This window comes from Hippoglossus hippoglossus, chromosome 14 (genome assembly GCF_009819705.1).
Source record: "Hippoglossus hippoglossus isolate fHipHip1 chromosome 14, fHipHip1.pri, whole genome shotgun sequence".
NCBI classification, from domain to species: domain Eukaryota; kingdom Metazoa; phylum Chordata; class Actinopteri; order Pleuronectiformes; family Pleuronectidae; genus Hippoglossus; species Hippoglossus hippoglossus.
This window is the reverse complement of record NC_047164.1, coordinates 5,740,186-5,760,196: the sequence shown is the minus strand read 5'-3', so window position 1 is coordinate 5,760,196 and position 20,011 is coordinate 5,740,186. Positions and strand designations below refer to the sequence as shown.

The 20,011-nt window shown below is 43.1% G+C and overlaps 3 protein-coding genes across 3 annotated transcripts; 2 read left to right on the top strand and 1 right to left on the bottom strand.

Moving 5' to 3' along the window:
- The first annotated feature begins 184 nt into the window (after positions 1-184).
- crcp (calcitonin gene-related peptide-receptor component protein) lies at positions 185-3,573 on the top strand. The gene is made up of 6 exons (XM_034606870.1): positions 185-302; positions 1,506-1,542; positions 1,650-1,748; positions 1,863-1,957; positions 2,444-2,501; positions 3,067-3,573. Exons 1-6 carry the CDS (start codon positions 295-297, stop codon positions 3,202-3,204), a joined length of 435 nt encoding a protein of 144 aa, XP_034462761.1. The 5' UTR covers positions 185-294; the 3' UTR covers positions 3,205-3,573.
- A 3,070-nt stretch (positions 3,574-6,643) lies between these two features.
- On the top strand, positions 6,644-14,539 carry tpst1l (tyrosylprotein sulfotransferase 1, like). Its single transcript, XM_034606869.1, has 6 exons — positions 6,644-6,906; positions 10,089-10,728; positions 11,841-11,999; positions 12,158-12,411; positions 13,219-13,420; positions 13,950-14,539. The coding sequence occupies exons 2-6, from the start codon at positions 10,321-10,323 to the stop codon at positions 13,983-13,985; spliced, it is 1,059 nt and encodes a 352-aa protein (XP_034462760.1). The 5' UTR covers positions 6,644-6,906; positions 10,089-10,320; the 3' UTR covers positions 13,986-14,539.
- Positions 14,154-19,538, bottom strand: LOC117774439 (pinopsin-like). Its single transcript, XM_034606868.1, has 5 exons — positions 18,904-19,538; positions 17,577-17,745; positions 16,557-16,728; positions 16,238-16,471; positions 14,154-15,067 (listed from the first exon to the last, which is right to left on the bottom strand). The coding sequence occupies exons 1-5, from the start codon at positions 19,370-19,372 to the stop codon at positions 14,867-14,869; spliced, it is 1,245 nt and encodes a 414-aa protein (XP_034462759.1). The 5' UTR covers positions 19,373-19,538; the 3' UTR covers positions 14,154-14,866.
- Between the last annotated feature and the right edge of the window lie 473 nt (positions 19,539-20,011).

Genomic DNA, 20,011 nt, shown 5'->3' with positions numbered 1-20,011 from the left:
AATGTGGATCTTCACAAACATGTACCTTCATAAAATAAATGTGATAAATGTCTTAAACTTCCTCCCGAAGGGATTAATGTCTTGAAAACTTTTTAAAGGAGCAGAAAATACTGTGGTAGACGAAGAAGAAGAAGAAGAAGAAGAAGAAGAAGAAGAAGAAGAAGAGGAAGAGGAAGAGGAGGAGGAGGAAGAAGAGGAAGAAGACAGCTTGGTGCCGGCGGAACGTTTGACGCGGTCGACATTTTCTACACGGACGCGTTTGTACAAGGAACCAGAAACCACGGGGCTGGCAAAATGGAAGTGTAAGATTTGTATCTATTGACTTTTACTCGATATGCACGATGCCTACATGTGTGGTCGGCTGTGTGTTTGTTTGTTGTTCAAGCTATAGTCAGACGTTGCAGGTCGAAGGGAACACGGCTTCAGTTTGTGGGGAAACGAGAGTTTAATGTCACAACCGCTGTTCGAGTCATGTTCAGGCTTCTTTCCTTAAAAGTAAATACACGATAAAAAGAAGAATAAAGCTATTGGAATAAGGCTGGTGTTTCCTGTTTGTGTATTTGTGGTCAGACGAATGATTAATACACAACGAACTCTTGAGATACACAATCGGAACCAGGGAGGGAGGATAAGGTCAAGAATTATTATTAGAATCACAAGCACTTTGAAATATTTTACAAATCTGAGATAAATCTTTGATGCGTTATACCTCCTCCCTGTGTACAATACTTAATCAATACATGGATATATATTGGACTTTTATTATATTGCTTTTGATGTAAATGATATTGCAATAACTTTTGAAATTGTTTTATTACCCAGCCCCGATGGGAGCTATTATTTAACAATGCTGGTATCTTCAATTAATGGGTAGGGGGATATCTTTTTAAAATCAGTAGAAATCCATTTGTCATCAACAGAAAATTAATTTATTATTAAAACAGTTTTCTGTGTCAGTGTTCTGGTAAATCTTGTGTTTTTGGATTCTAATGAGTGTTCGTGCTTTCGGGAAAATGTTAGAAGCGTTTTATCATTCTGTTGATTAACCTGTCTGATCAACGAGAACCTAAACGTCTAAAGGGCCAAAGAGATAATATTACTGAAGAAATTATTATTATTATTTCAATAATATTAATGGAAAAGAAAAGTGACCATGACACTAACCTGTGTCCACATCACTTTCTATTAGTCTACCGCCTATCAAGACTTTTTTTTTTTATTTACTTCTAATGCAGTCTATATAATCCAGACTCAAGGGGCACCATTCATCTTTGAGAGCTTTCAGCCACATCTCATGGTCTTGTTTCAGCAACCACAGGAGGCTCAGGTGTCCACATGGGACCAAAGTAACACCTGAGCTAATGCTGCTCACTGAACGAGGACTGAGGGATGTGGTTAAAAGCTCCAAAGTCCAGGAAGTTGATATCTGAGATTACGTAATTTGTTTACTATTATTTTAAGGTCACAAATTAACTTTTCTGCTCATACATTTGTCTTCTTTTCAGGAAAAACGCCAACGCTGCTATGCTCAGTAACTACGAGGTGAGTTCATGTGTGTTCTGTCTCGTTGTGTTGTTTTGCACTGTCCAGTCACGAGATGAAAATACTTCTGTGTCACTTCAGATTTGGTCTGTATGTGTGTTTCTCAGGTGTTCAAACTCCTGACAGACCTGAAGGAACAAAGGAAGGAGAGCGGGAAGAGCAAGAACAGCTCTGGGCAGCAGAACTTAAACACCATCATGTATGAGGTCAGCTAACGTCCTCTCCTTTGCTTCACTGACCTCATCCTGCTCGGTGTCCCTGTCGTGTCACATTTACACTTAAAAAACCCAGCTCACAGTTTCCTTTGCTTTTCCACACAGACGCTCAAGCACCTGTCGAATACGCCCTGCAGCAGACAGAGCCCAGAGGTGGTCCAAGAGTTCCTCACCACCATGATGCCTCATAAACTCACCAAGTCAGTAAGATCGCTCTGATACTTAAAGGTTCAGTGTGTAGAATGAAGTGACATCTAGTGGTTAAGTCACATGTTGCAGCTGAATAGCCCTCACCTCACCCTCCCCTTCCAAACATGAAAGAGAACCTGTGGTAGCTTCAGTTGTCATAAAAACTCAAAAGGTGTTTAGTTTGTCCAGTCTGGGCTACTGTCAAAAGCATGGTGGCCTCTGTAGAGAGGACCCGCTCCTGATGTAAATATAAAGTATTTAAATATACATTCTAGGGTAAAGAAAACAACAATTCTTACATTTTAGATGAAACACACTTGTGAAAACATCACTAGGATTATTTTATATTCAATTTCTGCCAATAGATCCCTTTCACCTAAATCTTACACACAGAACCTTTTTAAGATACATAACGTACATAAGATATACAGCAATTTAATATGTGTGTCTGTATACCACATACACACTGATGATATTGTTTCCCTCTTTGTCATCAGGGCTGAGAAACTGCAGCTACTGAACCACCGGCCGCAGACAGCAGTGGAAATTCAGCTAGTGAGTGTCATCATTTACTAGTGGTAATTCTCGACATGTTTATCACTTCAAGTGTCCACTTTCAATAATCATTTGCTAGATGGTTATTGTAAATATATAAATTAACCATTTTAATGATTCTTTAGCGATGCACAATTTGTATTAGCAGACTCTGATAAATATGTAAAAACTAGCAAGAGCAGGATACACTTTGAAAGTATGTCACCATTACATATGCCTGTAATACACATTGACGCACATCACCTGACAACTGCTCGAAGCCGACTTGTCCGTGACTCACTCACTAACTTCAGTCTCTGCATCAGCGGTGAGTGTCTCTCCTGCTTGTGAAGAGTCCGGTCATGCACGGTGAGTGCACAGGCAGGGTGCACGCAGCAAATCATTTGATACAGTCAGAGCCAGTCTTGCGAGGTCCCACAGACACTGGCTCTTTTTCTTTGTTTCTTTTCAGACGCCTTTAATCATTGATGGCTATCGGGACGTGAAGAGCATTTCAACAAATAAGACCAAAAACGTTTCAGAAACAACGTACTGACCCTACCTTTAATTTTCTGTTTGTGTGCAGATGGTGGAGGAGAGTGAAGAGCGTTTGTCAGAGGAGCAGATTGAGGAGCTCATCCAGACGGTCGCGGACATTCTACCCGGTGACCCTGAACAGGAGAACGCTGCACCAGCAGAAGCAGAGATGGATGAACAGTCATGACGCTGTGAAAGGCCAGAAATGACCCACAGGTGAAGAATTGGACTGGTTGCTTTATTTTGCATCACTGCTTGAACTGAACAACGTCCTGACAGAGTGGATGCAGAGTGGCTGCCTGGCCATGGCTCACAGTACATGGTTATCACTAAAATGCCTCATTGAATGATTCAAATGAAGGTGAAAATACGCACAGTGTCGTCATTTACTCAGTGTCGTGTACATACAGCTGGACTCAGAACCAACGTGTGCACACTTTCATGAGTACAGGTTTTTGAACAGTGACTTGTTTTGCTCCTGACTCGTCTGATTTGTATTCCACAGCAGATAATATTTTGGCAGAGACAGTCTGCTATTAAAGGGCCCATATTGTTTAAAATAAATTTTCTGGGCTTTTACTATCCGTAATGACTTGAAGGGGTCAGTAGGTGGCCTCACAGTATGAAAACAGTCCCTTTGCAGAGGGACCTATTTCACTCAATCCATTCGAAGAAATAGGTTATCTAAACGTCTCATTTCGTACTTCCTCCGCCGTATAATGATGTCATTCGGGATCGCACTCGTCTCTCAGACCCACCCAGCCGGTACCAGTCCAGCCTCCGACCCATCACCCCCGCTCCCCGTATGCACCACCCCCCCTCCACACCGAACGCCACACCAAGCAGACATGTTGCTGAGCTAGCAGCTTGTTAGCTACTACAGGCTAACCACAACAAACAACATTGAAGAAACACTGCAGCGTGGAGGGATGCAAGGAAGAGAATGTGTCCGTGCACGTTCCTCTTAAGAACGTTACTGTTCGAGACCAGCGGTTACGCTTTATTTCTTCTGACGTGCCGTGTCGCTGTGCTCACTATGGAGTAACGTCTATGTTACTCCGTATTGAAACTCCATTGTGAATCTCGGTACTATAACTCGGGATGTTACTCCTACATTGGCCAACTGTCCTGCTAAAACTTAGCAAAACTTGAACAAACCTGAGGACGGTGTAACTTACCGTTCAGAATCATCCTGTTGTAACCGACTGTAAATATGTGGCTGGTTTTCTAAAGCTGCAAACATAACAATGTGACTTTCAGCTGTGTTTACAGCCAGACATCGTAAATGCACCACAATGAGACCGGTGATAGGCCTGGTCACGTGTCACTCAAAGTGCAGTCAGCCAATCAGAGGAGGGGCTCAAGAGGCAGGCGAAAACCGCCTGTTCTGTCTGCAGCTCCAGAGAGAGGACATGGAAATACACATTGCAGTTTTTTCGACTTTAAACCACTGATATATCATCTTAGGGGAACCAATACCTAAAATTAAATCCCAGAAAGGTGTCAAATATGGGCCCTTTAAGTTGTTTTTATTCTTTGTTGCTTTATGATTTCCAAAGCTGTAATATATCCTAATATGTCAGTCATGCAATTAAACCTGCATTAGTCAGACAGTCTTATTACAGTGGCTATGTAATAACAAGTAAACAGTTGGGGCCGAGAGGTGATGGGTTGAAACGTTGTCCTCTTTTTAAAAAAACTTGCCGACCTTTTCCCTCTGTAACAAAATGAAACCTAACAGCTGTGAATGAAAGAAAGCGCATTTACACCAATTTCTGCAGACGTTTTGTGAATGTTGATGTGCTAAAGACAAAATGAAAAAGGTACTTCTGGTTCTCATGTGGTGCAGCTTAACAGACTGAAGAACTGCTGCTACTGGTGTCACCTTCAGCTACTGAAAACTTTGCAGTGTATCTTCTCTCTTTGCGATACAGTAAGTCAGTGACTGTGGCACTAAGGTAGAAAGCACCAGTGGGATACTATATAGACAACATGTTGGTCATTCTATTTGCTGTTTATGAGTGGTAGTCACACTATTGTAGTCATTTACTTCATACGCATTATTACTGTAGCCACTCAGAGATTACGCAGTATATAATATAGACTGATACACAAACCCACAATCTCTTCGTCAGCTGACTTTGAATCAGCTTGTGTTTTCTCTGCTGGGATATTGTGAAGTAGCAGAAGAAGGATGTGTTGGTTAGACTTGTGTACCTGCTTTGTGTTTCCTGTTAACGCATTACATTCATTTCCTATTCTTGCCTAACACCTTGTAGGGGCAAGATAGATGAGGCAAAGTGAGAGTTGTGGACAATTTTGCACCATCACATCTAATACCCCATAGGGACCCTCCCCAGCCATCAGTTGAGCTTACATGCATAAACAAAACCATGTACTCATGCATAACACTGCTGAATCTGACATAAACATTATATATGCCACAATTAGCTTCCTGATACAGTCCTCAATCTAACTGGAGGATTTCTGTAGCTCTGGGAGGGTGACCATCCCAGCCGTACCTGAGAGCTAAGCTAGACAGGAGCCATTTTGAGTAAAAGACGCATGCCTGCCTGCTTGGAGTTTCTCAAATGGTATTTAAAGGTGAGACTGGTCAGAATGGAGGGAAGGATGAGCGCAGCCATAATTCAGAGAGGTCTTTGAAGAAAGTCTGCTCCAGACTGCACGTGACCGCGGACTGGGATCATGTCGGTTCACCTACAATGACCTGCAGGCAACACTGGTTAGAGACAAGTCTCTGCCCGTCCTTGAGTGGTTCAGGCAAAGCCCAGGTTTAAGCCCCATAGGACGTTTGTGCAGAGAACTGAATGTGAAATGATCTGAAATGTTTCTAACAATATGACAGAGATAGAAATAAAAAGTAGTATAAACAAGAAATACAGTAGCACAAGTATAGGCCTATTAACATCCAGAATATAATCAGTACAATCATAGCAGACCTGTATTCAAGGTTTTACAAAAGCATCAATGACAAAATATTCTTAAAGTACCCAAACTACCAAAAGTACTTTGTGCAGAATAGCACATTTCAGAAGAATTGCTTTATATGCCAGTATAAACTTAGTTGAGCGATTGTCACTGATTATTTGTGTATCTGTTTACGTATGAGGTTTTATTTCCTGCATCGAAACAAACTAATTTGCATCAATAATCGAGTTGAATTTGAATCCTCTCGCTTGCGGACACTTGGATGACACCACAGCAGCAAGTATGGAGGCATGTTGTGTTTTTCCTGCTGTTTTTACACGTTTGAAGAATCGGTCACCATTTACTTTAGTTGTATTGGATTTAGCTGCAACACTGTTCACCCCTGAAACTTCCAAAAAGTGTTTTGTGGACTCAAACACTTCACTTCCCCTCCATCGGCACAGTGCACATTTTTTTTGGGGGGGGGGGTGAACTCTCCCTTTAAATCCCACACTGCGATTGCATTTCCCCTGTGGGCTTTTAACCGTGAGTAAACGAATCGATGGGGCGAAGGAGGAACACACGCTTTACCACAGCGGCGGGCCCTGCCCCTTTCACGCCTCCGCCAATGGGAGCCCTGGTGGCGGAGGCGGACCAATCGGCGCTCGGGATCGTCCGCCTGTGGCCGCGCTCGTGCTCAGCCTCGGAGTGTTGACGCCTCCGCTTCTTCACAAGTTCAGAGGCTGCGCTGTGTTTCTGTGTGTTTGAGGAACCGGAGAAATGGCGGAGAGGTTCCCTCGGTGACCCCCAGGTTCTCCACACGGGAGCCGGACGCGGTTGTGTGTGAGGGCGGCGGAGGAGCTCTTCGTTTCCACCCCCCCCCCCCCCCTTCTTTTTTTTTTTGGGTGAATTCTTCTGGGATCAATCTTCACGTGTGTTTTTCTCTCTTGGTCACATTTCGGTGAGTGAACTCCATTTGTTATTTACCCCGCGTGTTTGATACCTGCGACTGGAAACCAGTGCGGGGACGAGGCTGTTCGGTGGCCCGCGTATAGTCGCGCTGACAGCGGGTCACTCACCTGGTGGCTGCCCGCCCTCGGGTGCATTTTTGCAGACGAGACGCATCATGGAGCCCGGCCAGATGTTCGCGGCTGGCTGGGCCTCCGCCTCGCAGCTGTACAATAATCCCGTCTACACACACACACACACACAGCACTGACCTGAACATCTGGTTCACCTCACAATTTGTCCTGCAGCTGCAGCTGGACATTCACCTTTAGGACACTGAATGGTTTATTCTACTCTAGTCTTTACTGCTTTTATGCAGAAGAACGACCAACATCTGACAAGTCTGAGGTAGATCTAGTAAGTGTTGTACCTCCTCCCTGTGCACAACACATAAGCAATATAGATAGATGTTTGCTATATTGCCGTTGATGAAAACTATACTGTGGTCATTATTGATATTGTTTTATTGCCCAGCCCTAATGGGGACTATTATTTAACAATAAACTTTAAAAAATGAAAATTCACTCTATTCTACTCCACCACTATGCTGATGAAGGGGAAGTGAAGTGTTTGAGTCCGAAAAACACACTCAGGGGTAAACAGCGTCGCAGCCAAATCCATTACAATTGAAGTAACTGGGGATCAATTCTTCAAACGTAAAGAAAGACAACAGAAAGAATAACATAACATGTCTCCATACTGCTCCTGTGGTGTCGCAGATAGCGCAAGAATTGCTCACACACGGATGCACATCCAATGGAGAGCCTTCAAGGAAACGATAAGCTCTTGCAGTCATGATGTTGGAGTTGCACAGTCCCTCTCAGTATCACTCCTTCAACAGGAAATCCGTGTCGATGCTCCCTCCTGAGAGGAACAAGGAGGCTTTCTTTTCAACCTTCTGGTCAAAGGTGTCACCACTGTCAACGGTTCAAGGCAGAGTTCAGAGGCAGTTGAACTTCATATGCAATCAATTTCCCATTTTATTTTTGCCACTGAGGGGAAACTAGTTCTGCAGCACAAAAGAAAACTAATGCGCTCATTAGAAATACACAAAATAAATCCTGGGAGGCCTTTAAGGGAATGGCTAGGAGGATGGAGGACTGTATTACTGTATATTAACATGTTAACCTGAGTTTTGGGGAAACTGCAGACGGGGTTATCCTTGTTAGAATTGCCCCTGGGCAGGAAGTCAGTCCGCTCATGATCGGATCACTCTGGATGGATGTGAATCTCAGGTCTGAACGGGGTCAGAGCTTCCTCCCCTGTGAGGAGATGAATGTGACCCGGGCTGTGAGTTTCCTGACGACCTGCTGTTCAGAGGTGTCAGTTTGCTGCTTTTCGGCCTCAGCTATAGTCCGGTGACGGACTGTTATTGCTGGTCGCTGTTTGATTCTAATCCTAGACGTGTTTGTTGGTTTGTTCCTGATCAGAGAACACAGTGGTCTTTTCAAGGTCAGGGTTTTTTTTTAGTTGTCAATCTGATAATACTTGTTTGGTGTCTTGCCAAGTAGATAGTTTTTGTTTGACTTTTCCAGTTTTTCCCGATACACCATTGCTCAACCTAATTTCAGTGTTTTGAGCAACACAAATAAACAGTTCATTGATTGTATTGTGTTGGAGCCACTCTGTAGACATATATCTCAAAAACTATCTGCATGGCTGCACAACATTGATATTTGTATTGTGTTTGTTAATTTTATTTGAAGACATTCAGTATATTACCATATGTGATGAACTAAAGATCAAATCCTCACATTTGAGAAGCTGGGACGAGGAAATTGATATTTTTCGCTTTGAAATGACTGAAACCATTAATTGATTATCAAAGTAGTTGCATATTATTTTTCTGTCCGTCTTTGAACTGACTAATCCATGCAGCTCTGTGTCCATGACAAATTTCAGCTCTTCATTATCGACCAAATGTGTAATTGAGAACGAAAGCAACAAATTTATCAAATTAATGAGATTGAAAATAAGTTTTAGTTGCATTCCTAAAGTGAGAATCATTTTTTGTGATTTGGGTAAATCCTTTAAATGTGTTGAGGAAAAAAAGCAGCAAGGCTCAACTAAAACCACTGGCCTAATTCTCCAAGTGGCTTAATCTTTGCATGGAAATGCATTAGATTTACATGCAAAGCCAGTGGATACCGCTGGACTTAGCATGGATTAAAGCAGCATCTTAGTTTCCCTGCCAGGTCGGGATGTCCTCATTTCCAGCTGTCTTTCCTCTTACGCTTTGATGGTCAGGCTGAATTTCATGCCCAGGCTTCTCCAGCACAGTAAGCACAGGGTTTCCCACGTGGCATCCAGATGTGAGGCTCACTAAACATCCAGTCTGAGAAAGAAAGAAACGAAAGTACCCCTGAGAAAGGGAGGCTTGTTCAAAATGTGCTTCTGCAAAATGTGAAGCTGCTGTTAGTTGATAGAGTCATGGTTTGTATGATTTTTAGAGCGGTACTGTATCTTTAGTAATGAAACATTCATCATTAGTTAGTTGTTGAAATCAGTGTTGTGCTGATTCAGTTCTTTTGGCAAGCTTGTACATTTTGTGGGCTAATAAGAGGAATTGTACTCTAAACTGTTCATGTGCACATGAGAAATGGGGAAGTTGCAGGATGGCACGGTCAGTAGTAATCTGATCGTAAACAAAGCGCTCTGCCTTGCGGCGTGGCAGAAACTGTCAGTGACAATGAAAACACTAGGAAGTTGTAATTAGTGGCTTCAGATACACGGCCTTGGAGAGTGTCTGCATTTCATTTCCGCAGTGAAGTTTGATATGGCTGAAGAGTCTGCGACTCCCCAGAGGAAAGATGCAGAACAGCTTCTCCCAGGACAGAAACTGGATTAATTTCAGATCCCATGAAATTGTGTGCAAGTGTTGTTGGCAAAATACCACAGCAGCCACCATCACACTCTGCTTGCTGATGCTGTAATAGCTCACTCATGCAGGGCAGTTACTCATTTACTGGACATTTAGAATAAGATGATTTATGTTTTTTGTTAGTCAGCAAGTTGTGAAATTATCCTGCAGTAGGATTCACAATCTCAGAGAAACAGAGGCATTGACTGGTTTTAAGGCAAAAACTGATTCCGGTGCAGCTCTAACATGTTCTTCTCATGTGTTTGGTGCTGTAGGACTGATGGATAAGAGACATGCATGGCTGTGGAGTGCAGCAGGCCCGGATCCCACTCTCCAACACAAAGACTGCAGACCGACAGGGGAGTGAGGGGGCCCGGCCTCCAACAGGCCTTCCACTGCGTCTCTGTCAAGCTACATCCAACTGACCTTTACTGCAATTGAAGACGTAAGCACGTGCCCTTGAATATTATTTTATGTCTTCCTGACTCCCAAACACACCCGGATACCATGAGGAACACCAGGTCAAACCTGCTGCTCGGCTGCGTGCTCCTCTGCTCCGCCTCGCTGCTCTACCTGGGCATGAGCGGGATAGAGTGCCCTCAAAAAAGCCACCGCTACCGATGGATGGAGCTCAACCTGGCCTCAGCCAATCAGAGTCAAACCCTCACCGAGCAATTCCCTGAGGACACGCCGCTGATCTTCATCGGAGGTTTTCCCAGGAGCGGCACCACACTGATGCGCGTCATGCTGGACGCCCACAACGCCGTACGGTGCGGGGAAGAGACCCGAGTGATCCCTCGCCTCCTGGCCATGCGGGCCACCTGGAGCCGCTCGGTCAAGGAGAAGATACGACTGGACGAGGCGGGCGTCACTGACCAGGTGTTGGATTCAGCCGTGCGAGCGTTCCTGTTAGAGGTGAGCTGAGCCCGAAACACGCTTTACACAACCAAGTTTTCAGATGAACAGATGCAGAAGGGAAGTTTGTTATGTTACTAAAGGCAATTGTGAATATACAAATAAAGTTTTAAAGCATAATCATTTGAGTATCATTATTGATTCATCTGATAATTGTCAGAACATACCTGTCACTTAAGAGCCCAAGATGTTGACTTTAAATTTCTTCAACAGTTTAAAAACTAAAGAAAAGCAGCAGCTCCCCACATTTCACATGACTTGTGTTTTTATCTAATTAATGTGTCTATTGTGTTATATTTACTTTTACAGCACAGTTAGTCTTATTTTTTGGGATTGAAGTCTCTAAGCATCTAGAAACATGTAAAGGGTTGTTAAATACAGAAGTACAAAAAATGTATATGACACATAAACTATAGAGGTGATTATTAAAGGAACATTTTTGGGAAATACATGTATTTGCTTTCTTATTGGGACTAAGATGAGAAGATGCCACCCATGTAATCATGCCAGTTGAATATGAAGCTACTCCTGCCAGGTACTTGGATTCGCATTATGACAGGGAACAGAGTGCACAAGCTAACCTGGATCTGTCCAAAGGAAATGAAATCTGCCCCGGAGCACATATAAAGTTTATTTTTAACATGTCAAATCTTGTTTGATTTGTACAAAAGCCTGATTGAAATGACCAGTTGTGGTTTTATCAAGCACGTGAGGTGGTTTATCATTTTCACACAAACAATTTTGGGAATCATCTTCAGTGGTTTTCAGGTTATTCAGATGTGTAAAATGTGAGAGCAGTTACAATATAGTTTAACAAAATCCTATCCCACAGATATCCCTACCATGTGACACAATTTAAATGATCGATAATCAATAATTGATTACATACAACAAATTCAAATGAGGTAAGGAAGGAGTAAAAGAAAAATCCTGGGTAATAATTAGTGGGTCTTGGGTAAAATATTTCTATTTAATAGAATAAGTGTCCATCTATCTTACAAATAAGACGAAATATTTACATTTGATGTCTCAATATGAACAATAAAAATGTATGGATTAAAAATAATGGATTGAAGGTAACAACTCGGCTGTTTGTTGTTTATGTGTTTCAGGTGATAGTCGGCCATGGAGAGCCTGCACCTCGCCTCTGTAACAAGGACCCGTTTGCCCTGAAGTCTCTCTCATACCTGGCGCGCATCTTCCCTAAAGCAAAGTTTGTGCTCATGCTACGAGACGGACGGGCCACCGTCCACTCCATGATATCACGCAAGGTACGCTGGTTCCCTTCATCATCGGGGCTGCAGGCAGTAACATTTCATCACAGGCTTCCTCTTTCCAAACATTCAAGCTACCAAATTATTTTTGCATTTCTGCATTTAGACCCTGTCATGACAGGTCTGTTGTGTTTTTATCATCTCTCCTTTCACAGGTGACCATCTCTGGCTTTGATCTGACGAGCTACAGGGACTGTTTGACCAAGTGGAGCAGTGCAGTGGAGACCATGTTCAATCAGTGCCAGGCAGCCGGGAAGGGCAGATGTCTCCCTGTTAGCTACGAGCAGCTGGTCATCCAACCACAGGAGGAAATGAGGAAGTTGCTTCACTTCCTAGACCTGCAATGGGATCCATCAGTGCTGCACCACGAAGAGCTGATTGGCAAGGCCGGTGGTGTGTCTCTGTCCAAGTGAGTATTTGGCATGTGCGCAGACACCAAGCTTGATTCTAACCCTGCAGATGGTTTCAGTTTCACATGCTGAGGTTTGCAGATATCTACCTCTGAATATTATCTTCCGGAAAAGTAAGGTGCTTCTAATCTTTCCAAATATGTGCTGAAGTCAAAGTTCATTTCCCAGGCCGCTCCCACTTTCAGATATTTCGAAACCTCAGCACAATAAACTGAAGCTCCCTGCGTTTTAGATGAAGGTGGCCAAGACGTCTTACACAAGTGCATTTAACTACAAAAGCCCCGACACGAATCCGTATGTGACGACTACAAAAGCCACACAATGGAAACACAACACAACCACAATGGACGTGAGCGACACCAGATGTTGACAATGAAATGAGAAGCGTAACTTACTGTGGTCAAGTAATGCGTCAAGTGTGAAAAAAGCATTTTCTTCATGACATGACTATGTGTGAGTGACAGGCAGGCGACAGAGGTAATTTAAAACTCTATTGATTGATCGATCCGCAGGTCAGAGTTCAGGGTGAGGGGAGTCAAACCTCAGCCACAGGAAACCGGCGCTATCTATGTTTTCTACCAATGACATTTCACAAGGACACAGAGAAATGCAGATCAGCGGGAAAATGTTTGATGGATGAAGTCCAGACCAAAGACTCAAATTTCAATTGTGGCTGTGTTAAAGACGACAGATCCCTGGGTCTATCTCTTCTAGATTGGCCGATAACAATTATCTGTATCGGAGCTTTTCCTTGTGGCATCACGGTCGAACACACTTAAACTGAGCTCATGTTTGCCTCGGTGCAGGGTTGAGCGTTCGACGGACCAGGTGATGAAGCCCGTGAACACAGACGCCCTCGCCAAGTGGGTGGGACACATTCCTTCTGACGTGTTGATTGACATGGCAGAAATCGCCCCCATGCTGGCTCGCCTTGGCTACGACCCTCACGCCAACCCCCCCAACTACACACGACCAGAGCCCATGGCCTCTCCATTCAACTACTCACAGGTGAGCTTAAAGGACACATATTGTGCTCATTTATCTCCTTTACAAATGTTTAGCCTATTTTTTGTAAAAGGGGAAAGAATATTAAAAAAATAGTTTTTACGACTGTGCAATTATGGATATTTTTTATATCCTTTGATTTGTGTTGTTGTTAAGCTGTGTTAAATAGGCTTGTTTCGTCTACCAGTTCAAACTCCAGTCTACAGTGACTCCAGTCACTGGAAAACAGCAAATCCTCGCTTTTGAGAAGCTGGAAAGAGTGGTTTTAGTTTTTCTTGATGAACGAAGATCTACCAAAAAACACCTAAAATTAAGGCACTTTGCGTAAGTGCAGTTCCTCCTATGTTAACAAAAGCCTAATCAAAGTAAAATGGAGACATGGCACTTTAATATAGTATCTGTCTGGACTGTCTCTGTATTTTTACAATTGTCCAGTTGAAACAAAACATGGCAGTCGCCGCAGCGTGATGCACGATGGTCTAGATTTTATGTTTCCACTGATCAGTGAACGTTGTTTCTTTTCCTTCCTCAGAGTTTTAAAACAGCACAATCTCCACACCCCAGTTAAACAACAGAAGAGAAAGCTGTTCGCTGTTCCACGACATGGATGCACCTTAAACACAGACCAGCTAAGCAGCAATTACACCTCATGAACATTTCTATAGTGTCTCATATGTATTTTTGAATTGTTCGTAAGACTTGAATGCAGCGGTTCTGTCTGTTCACAGTCTGTTTTAAAATACAGATTCATGGGGTGGTTCGGAGTTTTATATCTCAGCCCTTGTGCTGTATGTGGATAACCTGAGGCTCACGGCAGTTCAGACGTCATCACGCTATCACACCTCGTACCTGCAAGTATTTCAACGCGTCTGTCGGTCGTTATGGCTTCACCACTAATGTGAATGTGTCTTTACACAAATCTCCTTCTCACTGAGATTTCAGTCAGTGTCCATGAAGCATAATGACTGTATATTTTTCAAGATGTATGTTTATTTTCTTAATAAATTATTTTGCCGTTGACCAATCATTCAGGAAATTGAAAGTTGTTTATTCCAAACTGAGAATTTGTAATTGTTGTGTATTGTTCAACACGAAATAAAAACATGCCTAAATGTCACCTTATAATGTAGTTTACGTGTTTTGTCATCCATCCAATGTGTGCAGCTCACAGCTGAAACACAGTGCCCTCCAATGATGACTAAACAAAACAACCGGACAGAAAAAATCATTCTTCCATGTAGTCAAACTTGTTTTTTCTTGACTTTAATTTACTTAACATTACCCTGAGTGTAAAGTGGAGTGCTGTTAAATTGAATTACAGTTTCAAGTGTGAATCAAATCCATGAGGTTATATTGGGAACAAAATGAGCTACATCTCATGCACTAACACTGGACTGAAGTAACACAGTGCATTTCTACTCAGGACAATGAGGTAAACATGTCTAACTATTAATAACCTTCCATATGGAGGGTGGGGTTGGGGCAGGTGGGTGTGAATGCTGCAGGTATGTGTTTTGGTGAATTTAGTTCCTCTGTTGTCAGGTTGCGGGGCTGAGGCCACGCCCCCTCGCTGCTGGGCAGAGTGAGGTGGCCCGGGGTGGGCGGGGCTTCGGAGCTGCACCTGATCATGTTCTGGAAACATCTGGAGAACTGAGCGACACAAACACAGGAAGTGAAGAGCAGTGAAACACGTGATGAAGAGACGAGCACTTTCAGAGCAGCACTGGCATGTTAAAGCAACACTATGTAACTTTTACTGAGCAACAGCGCCCTCTGCAGCCACACAGGGTCATTAATCCTGTTGGGCTCTGTCTGAGCGATGACGAGGTTTTCATGTAGAGAAAACAACAAATTCCATCAATCTGTTGACCCGAGCTCTGGCTGTGTCGTCCCACTCACTGAGCTGAAACACAGCTGAACGACGGATATTACCCATGATCCCCGGCTTCCTGAACCAGAAGAGCTGCTGCTCTAACAAATCCACCAAACTCTGTTTAGAATTCTTCATATTTTAAAAGTTTCCTGCTGAATATTCAAGATAAACTCTGGCTTTGAATAACCACTCAGCAAAGTTACACCGAGCAAGAACAGACATTCAGGGTGAGGAGTGAGAATGAAAGAGGAAACATTCTCCATATTCCAAGTCAGTGAACCATCAAACCCATTTTGAAGCTGCTAATTTCATGTAAAAATGTTGCAGGGTGTTGCTTTAACTCTATACAAGAACATTTCCGCTTTCAGGAAAGAAATCTCTTTGATCACAGCAGATGTTATATGTGAATTGTGTAGTCTAAAGCAAAGGTAAATGTGAAGAGTTAGACTATATAAACCAGTGCTGGATTACATCAGAACTCTTTGTCTGTGGCAACAGTCTGGTTTTAGACTTCTGAATCGCGACTGCATCTTTAGTGAGTCATATACAGGTTTAAGCGGATGTTTGTTTTTAGTGGGAGAGGAAACAGAGATGCAACAAAATAAGAAAACACTTGATTTAGAGGAAACCGGTGATTTGGTGACATAAAAACTGTATAAAACATCCTTGAATACACAAGTGGATGTTAAGACAACCTCTCTCTCCTCACTAGATGCTCCTCACTTTTTAGTGGATGTTTGAAAGTTAAAGTTTAACGGGTTTTTTTTCTGCTCCATTAATTTGCTGGGGCCTCTCGTGTTCAGCAGCTAAAGTGTTATGAGTTATATTTTAGTTTTTTTTATCACAGTAAAATAATATTTCCAGTGTATGAGCCCAACTATTAACTGGTGGGGCCTATAAGGTTTCCTAGAAGGACACATGGAGTATTTACACTGAGCTGCTGTTACCTGCTTGTTGAGCAGCACGTAAATAAAAGGGTTGAGGACGGTGCTGGCCTTTGCTAGGAGGACGGGGATTAAACTGGCAGTTGGCGGCAACATGCCCGGCCGTCCAAAGGAGGAGAGCATCGCCACAACACCATATGGCATCCAGCACAAGAGGTAGCCCGTCACCATGGAGACCACCATCAGAAGGATACGGCCCTCCCTCTGCTCAGCTGACGACCGGTTGATGTCGGTGACCTGGAGACAGCAACACACACACACGGCACAGTGAGCATGGGGAAGTAGAGCTGGACGTCACACTGGGGTCAAAGGTCAAGCTCACCTGCCTCGCCACCACTCGTACGGCCAGTAGGATCCTCCCGTAGCAGAACAACATGAGCATCAGAGGCAGGAGCAGGCAGAAGACGAACAGGCAGCTGACGTAGGAGCGAGATGTGGCCGAGCGCTGATGCCACTGGACCGAGCAGGTGGTGCCGTGACCCTCAGGCCCGTAGCTGCTCCACAACACAGGACATGTTCTCCGATGTCACATGGTTTAACATTAGTATGTTCCTGTTCTGTGTTATATGTTTAACATTTCTCTGTTTTTCTCTCCCTGGAGTCATAATGATCACTTAGGTCCAAATCTTATCCGATTTATAAAAACTGAGTTGTAGTTGTATATGTAATAAAAGAGTCCAGTTGAAGGGGGCCCAGGTATTTTCAATTTGGGATTTTATCTTCAAGAGGAAAATATGAAATCCTGTTTAAAGTAATAACATGTTTAATTACTGTGTGTCTGTGTGTTTGATTCAGTCATTCCTGGCATTTTTTTGGGGTTGTTTGTGTTTTTGTAGTTATTGCAGGGGCGTTGCCAGAGGGTATTGGCCCCAGCTGAAATCTGATTGGCTCCAGAAGCACCCTTCTCCTGTCAGTAGTGTCTAAAAAAACTTACTAACGACAAATTGTCATTATTATGTTTTATTTTTTAAAGATTTTTAAACAACACAATGTGCTTGAACATGGAACAATTTAAAAAATATATTCAGCGATGTGTGGCTTTCCTCAAACCTACAAAGCCAACAGCAAACAAGGAATAATTTATATGTGCACCTTATTGAATCAGACATTGTGTAGGATGCTGGACATGTAATTGGCCTGTCTGTGTAAATTGTGGCCCCGATAAAGAAAACCCCTCCACTTAGTAATTGATTTATTGACTAGAGAGGTATATGACACAATTAAACAAATCACTTCTTTAAGGTTCTTCTTGTAAACACTTCATACTCACCTCCGTGGTTTACCCTCGTCAGATAAAATAAATGAATGATCTATTGAGTGAACTGTGGGGTTAAGTACAGACCTGCTCCAGCCCAGCAGCGGCGGCAGAGTCCACACCAGCGAGTAGAGCCAGGAGGCTGCCACGGCGAGCCTGGCCCTGCGCTGCTGAGAGGAGTCTGACTGGGCGCTGTGGAGCAACGCTGAGTATCGCTCAAAGGACAGCAGAGAGAGAGACACCAGGGATACGATACCTGACAGAGAGAGAGAGAGAGACTGTTTTGTCTATTTTGTTGATTTAGTTGTATTCCTTTGAGTGTGTGTTGTCTTATTTTTGGGGGCCTCTCTAATAAAGGATGACAATACAAGAAAGTCACCACATATTTGTGTTGTGACACTGATTCCCCTTTTCTATATTGCAGTTTTCCTCCCAGATAGATGTGGACCACTTCAGGCATCTTGTGGCCCGAACAAAAGGGATGTGAACCTAAAGTGGGCCATGTGGTAAATGGTGACTGTGGCTTTTAAATATCACAAAACAAATTTGGGTTACCTTTGGCACCTTTGGTTGAAATGTGGTATTGCTATTACTATCAGATCTGCCCAGATCTGCCAAACAGGAGCAAACCACCCAAGTGCCAACATTCTACGCAGTATGTGGGCCGAATGTGGGCCAAAACTATTTTGTTATGTGGGATATCGACCCAAGATTGAGATAGGAAGCCTGATCGATAACTGGAAGAAGGAACATAACATATCTGCAACAGGAAGCTCTGATTTTCTTGGAGACAGATAGAGACGATACAACAATGATTTGGTGTGATGCCATAGTTTAGATATATTTGTCAAATAGCTCCACATGAAGACGAACAGCTCAGATTTAGTGATGACAATAATTTTTGAATCACTCTTTTTTTGTCTATATTTGTATTTAAATTTGAATTATAAAAAGTGACCCAGAGATGCCCTGGTTCTCATTTTATTTTTGCTGCTTACATCACATAGTGTGACTAGTTGGGATAATGTGCCACATGTGCACACTCGCTAGTTTCAAGTCATTCCAGCCATATCTGTAAAACATACAGTGTGCACAAACAAAACGTTAAAAGACAACACAAAAAAAGCTGCAGTTTTAAAAGACAAGTGCAATTAAATGTCTGAGATACATGATTTAAATCAATAAAAAACAACGGTTGACATAAATACAAGATAATAGACTATGACTCTGTACTGAAATGAGTTATGAAAATTAAATTTAAGCACTTTTGTTCTTTCGTTTGGGATGCATTTAAAAAAACTAAAAACAATTTGAAGTATTGATCCCAAGATTATAAAGTGTGACAACATGCTCTGGTCTCCACCACTGATTAACACAGATTCATAATAAGCTGTGGAGCAACACGACCACTCACCGAAAAGCGCATTGGAGAAACCGTACCACCGGCAGCCGTAGGAGCCGGTCAGCCACCTGCCACGCACACTGGCTGCAAAGCTGAGCGGTGTCCCGAAGATGCAGACGAGCATGTCGCTGGCGCTGATGTTGATGAGCAGCAGGTTCACCGGAGTCCGCAGCCAGTGGAAGCGGGAGAACACCAGCAGCGCCAGGAAGTTACAGAGGAAGCCCAGCACCAGGATGACCCCGAGGAACACGGCCACCGTGGTGTGACCGGCCAGGCTCAGCCCGGGGTCCGACCCGGAGCTCTGCCCGGTGCTGATGCTGTTGCTATGCTGCGACGGGGTCACCATGGCAACCTGGTTATCAGCGTATAGAGACAAATCTGAGACAGGAGGAGGTGTCCCTTCAGAAACCAAGAAAGAAAAAGGAGCGAAGAGGCTGGGGAGTTTCCTCAGACACACACTGAGCATATCGAAATATGGCATGACCACAAGATGTTGAAGTAGCCCAGAGCTGTGGAAGGAAGTGGGTTAGTCCGCCCCAACTGTGCAGGAAGTATGTCTGCATCACTTTATTATGTAACTTAAACCAAACAGCCAACATTTGTGAAAATCACATCAGATTCAAAACAATTAAAATCGACGGAAATATTCTTACTTGTGTGAGACTGACGACACCCCCCCCAAAAGAAAGAAGCAATAAAACACAGATGCAGTCAGCGATTTTTACTTCAGATGACCATTATCACACACTTTCTTCTGTTCTGTTATTCTATAGACCAGATTGGAGACCTACATAACTGAGCCAGCTTATCAATAATACAAGAGGATTCAGGGGATGCTGAGGGCACATGAGACTGGTGATTATTACACTGTTTTTGTTCATTCACCTTTTCTTTCATTTCTTGATTAGAGAAATCCCAAAGTTGTAAATATCTGAAGGTGTAGAAAAGTCCCTGAAACAGAAACTCTAATATTAACTACGGGCAATTAAGTCTCCAATTAATCAATAAATCAAAATTCTACTTGTATAGCCCATATTCACAAATCACAATTTGCCTCATAGGGCTGACAAGAGTGAGGAATAAATACCTAAAAACACTAGAAACCTCAGAAAGAGCTGCA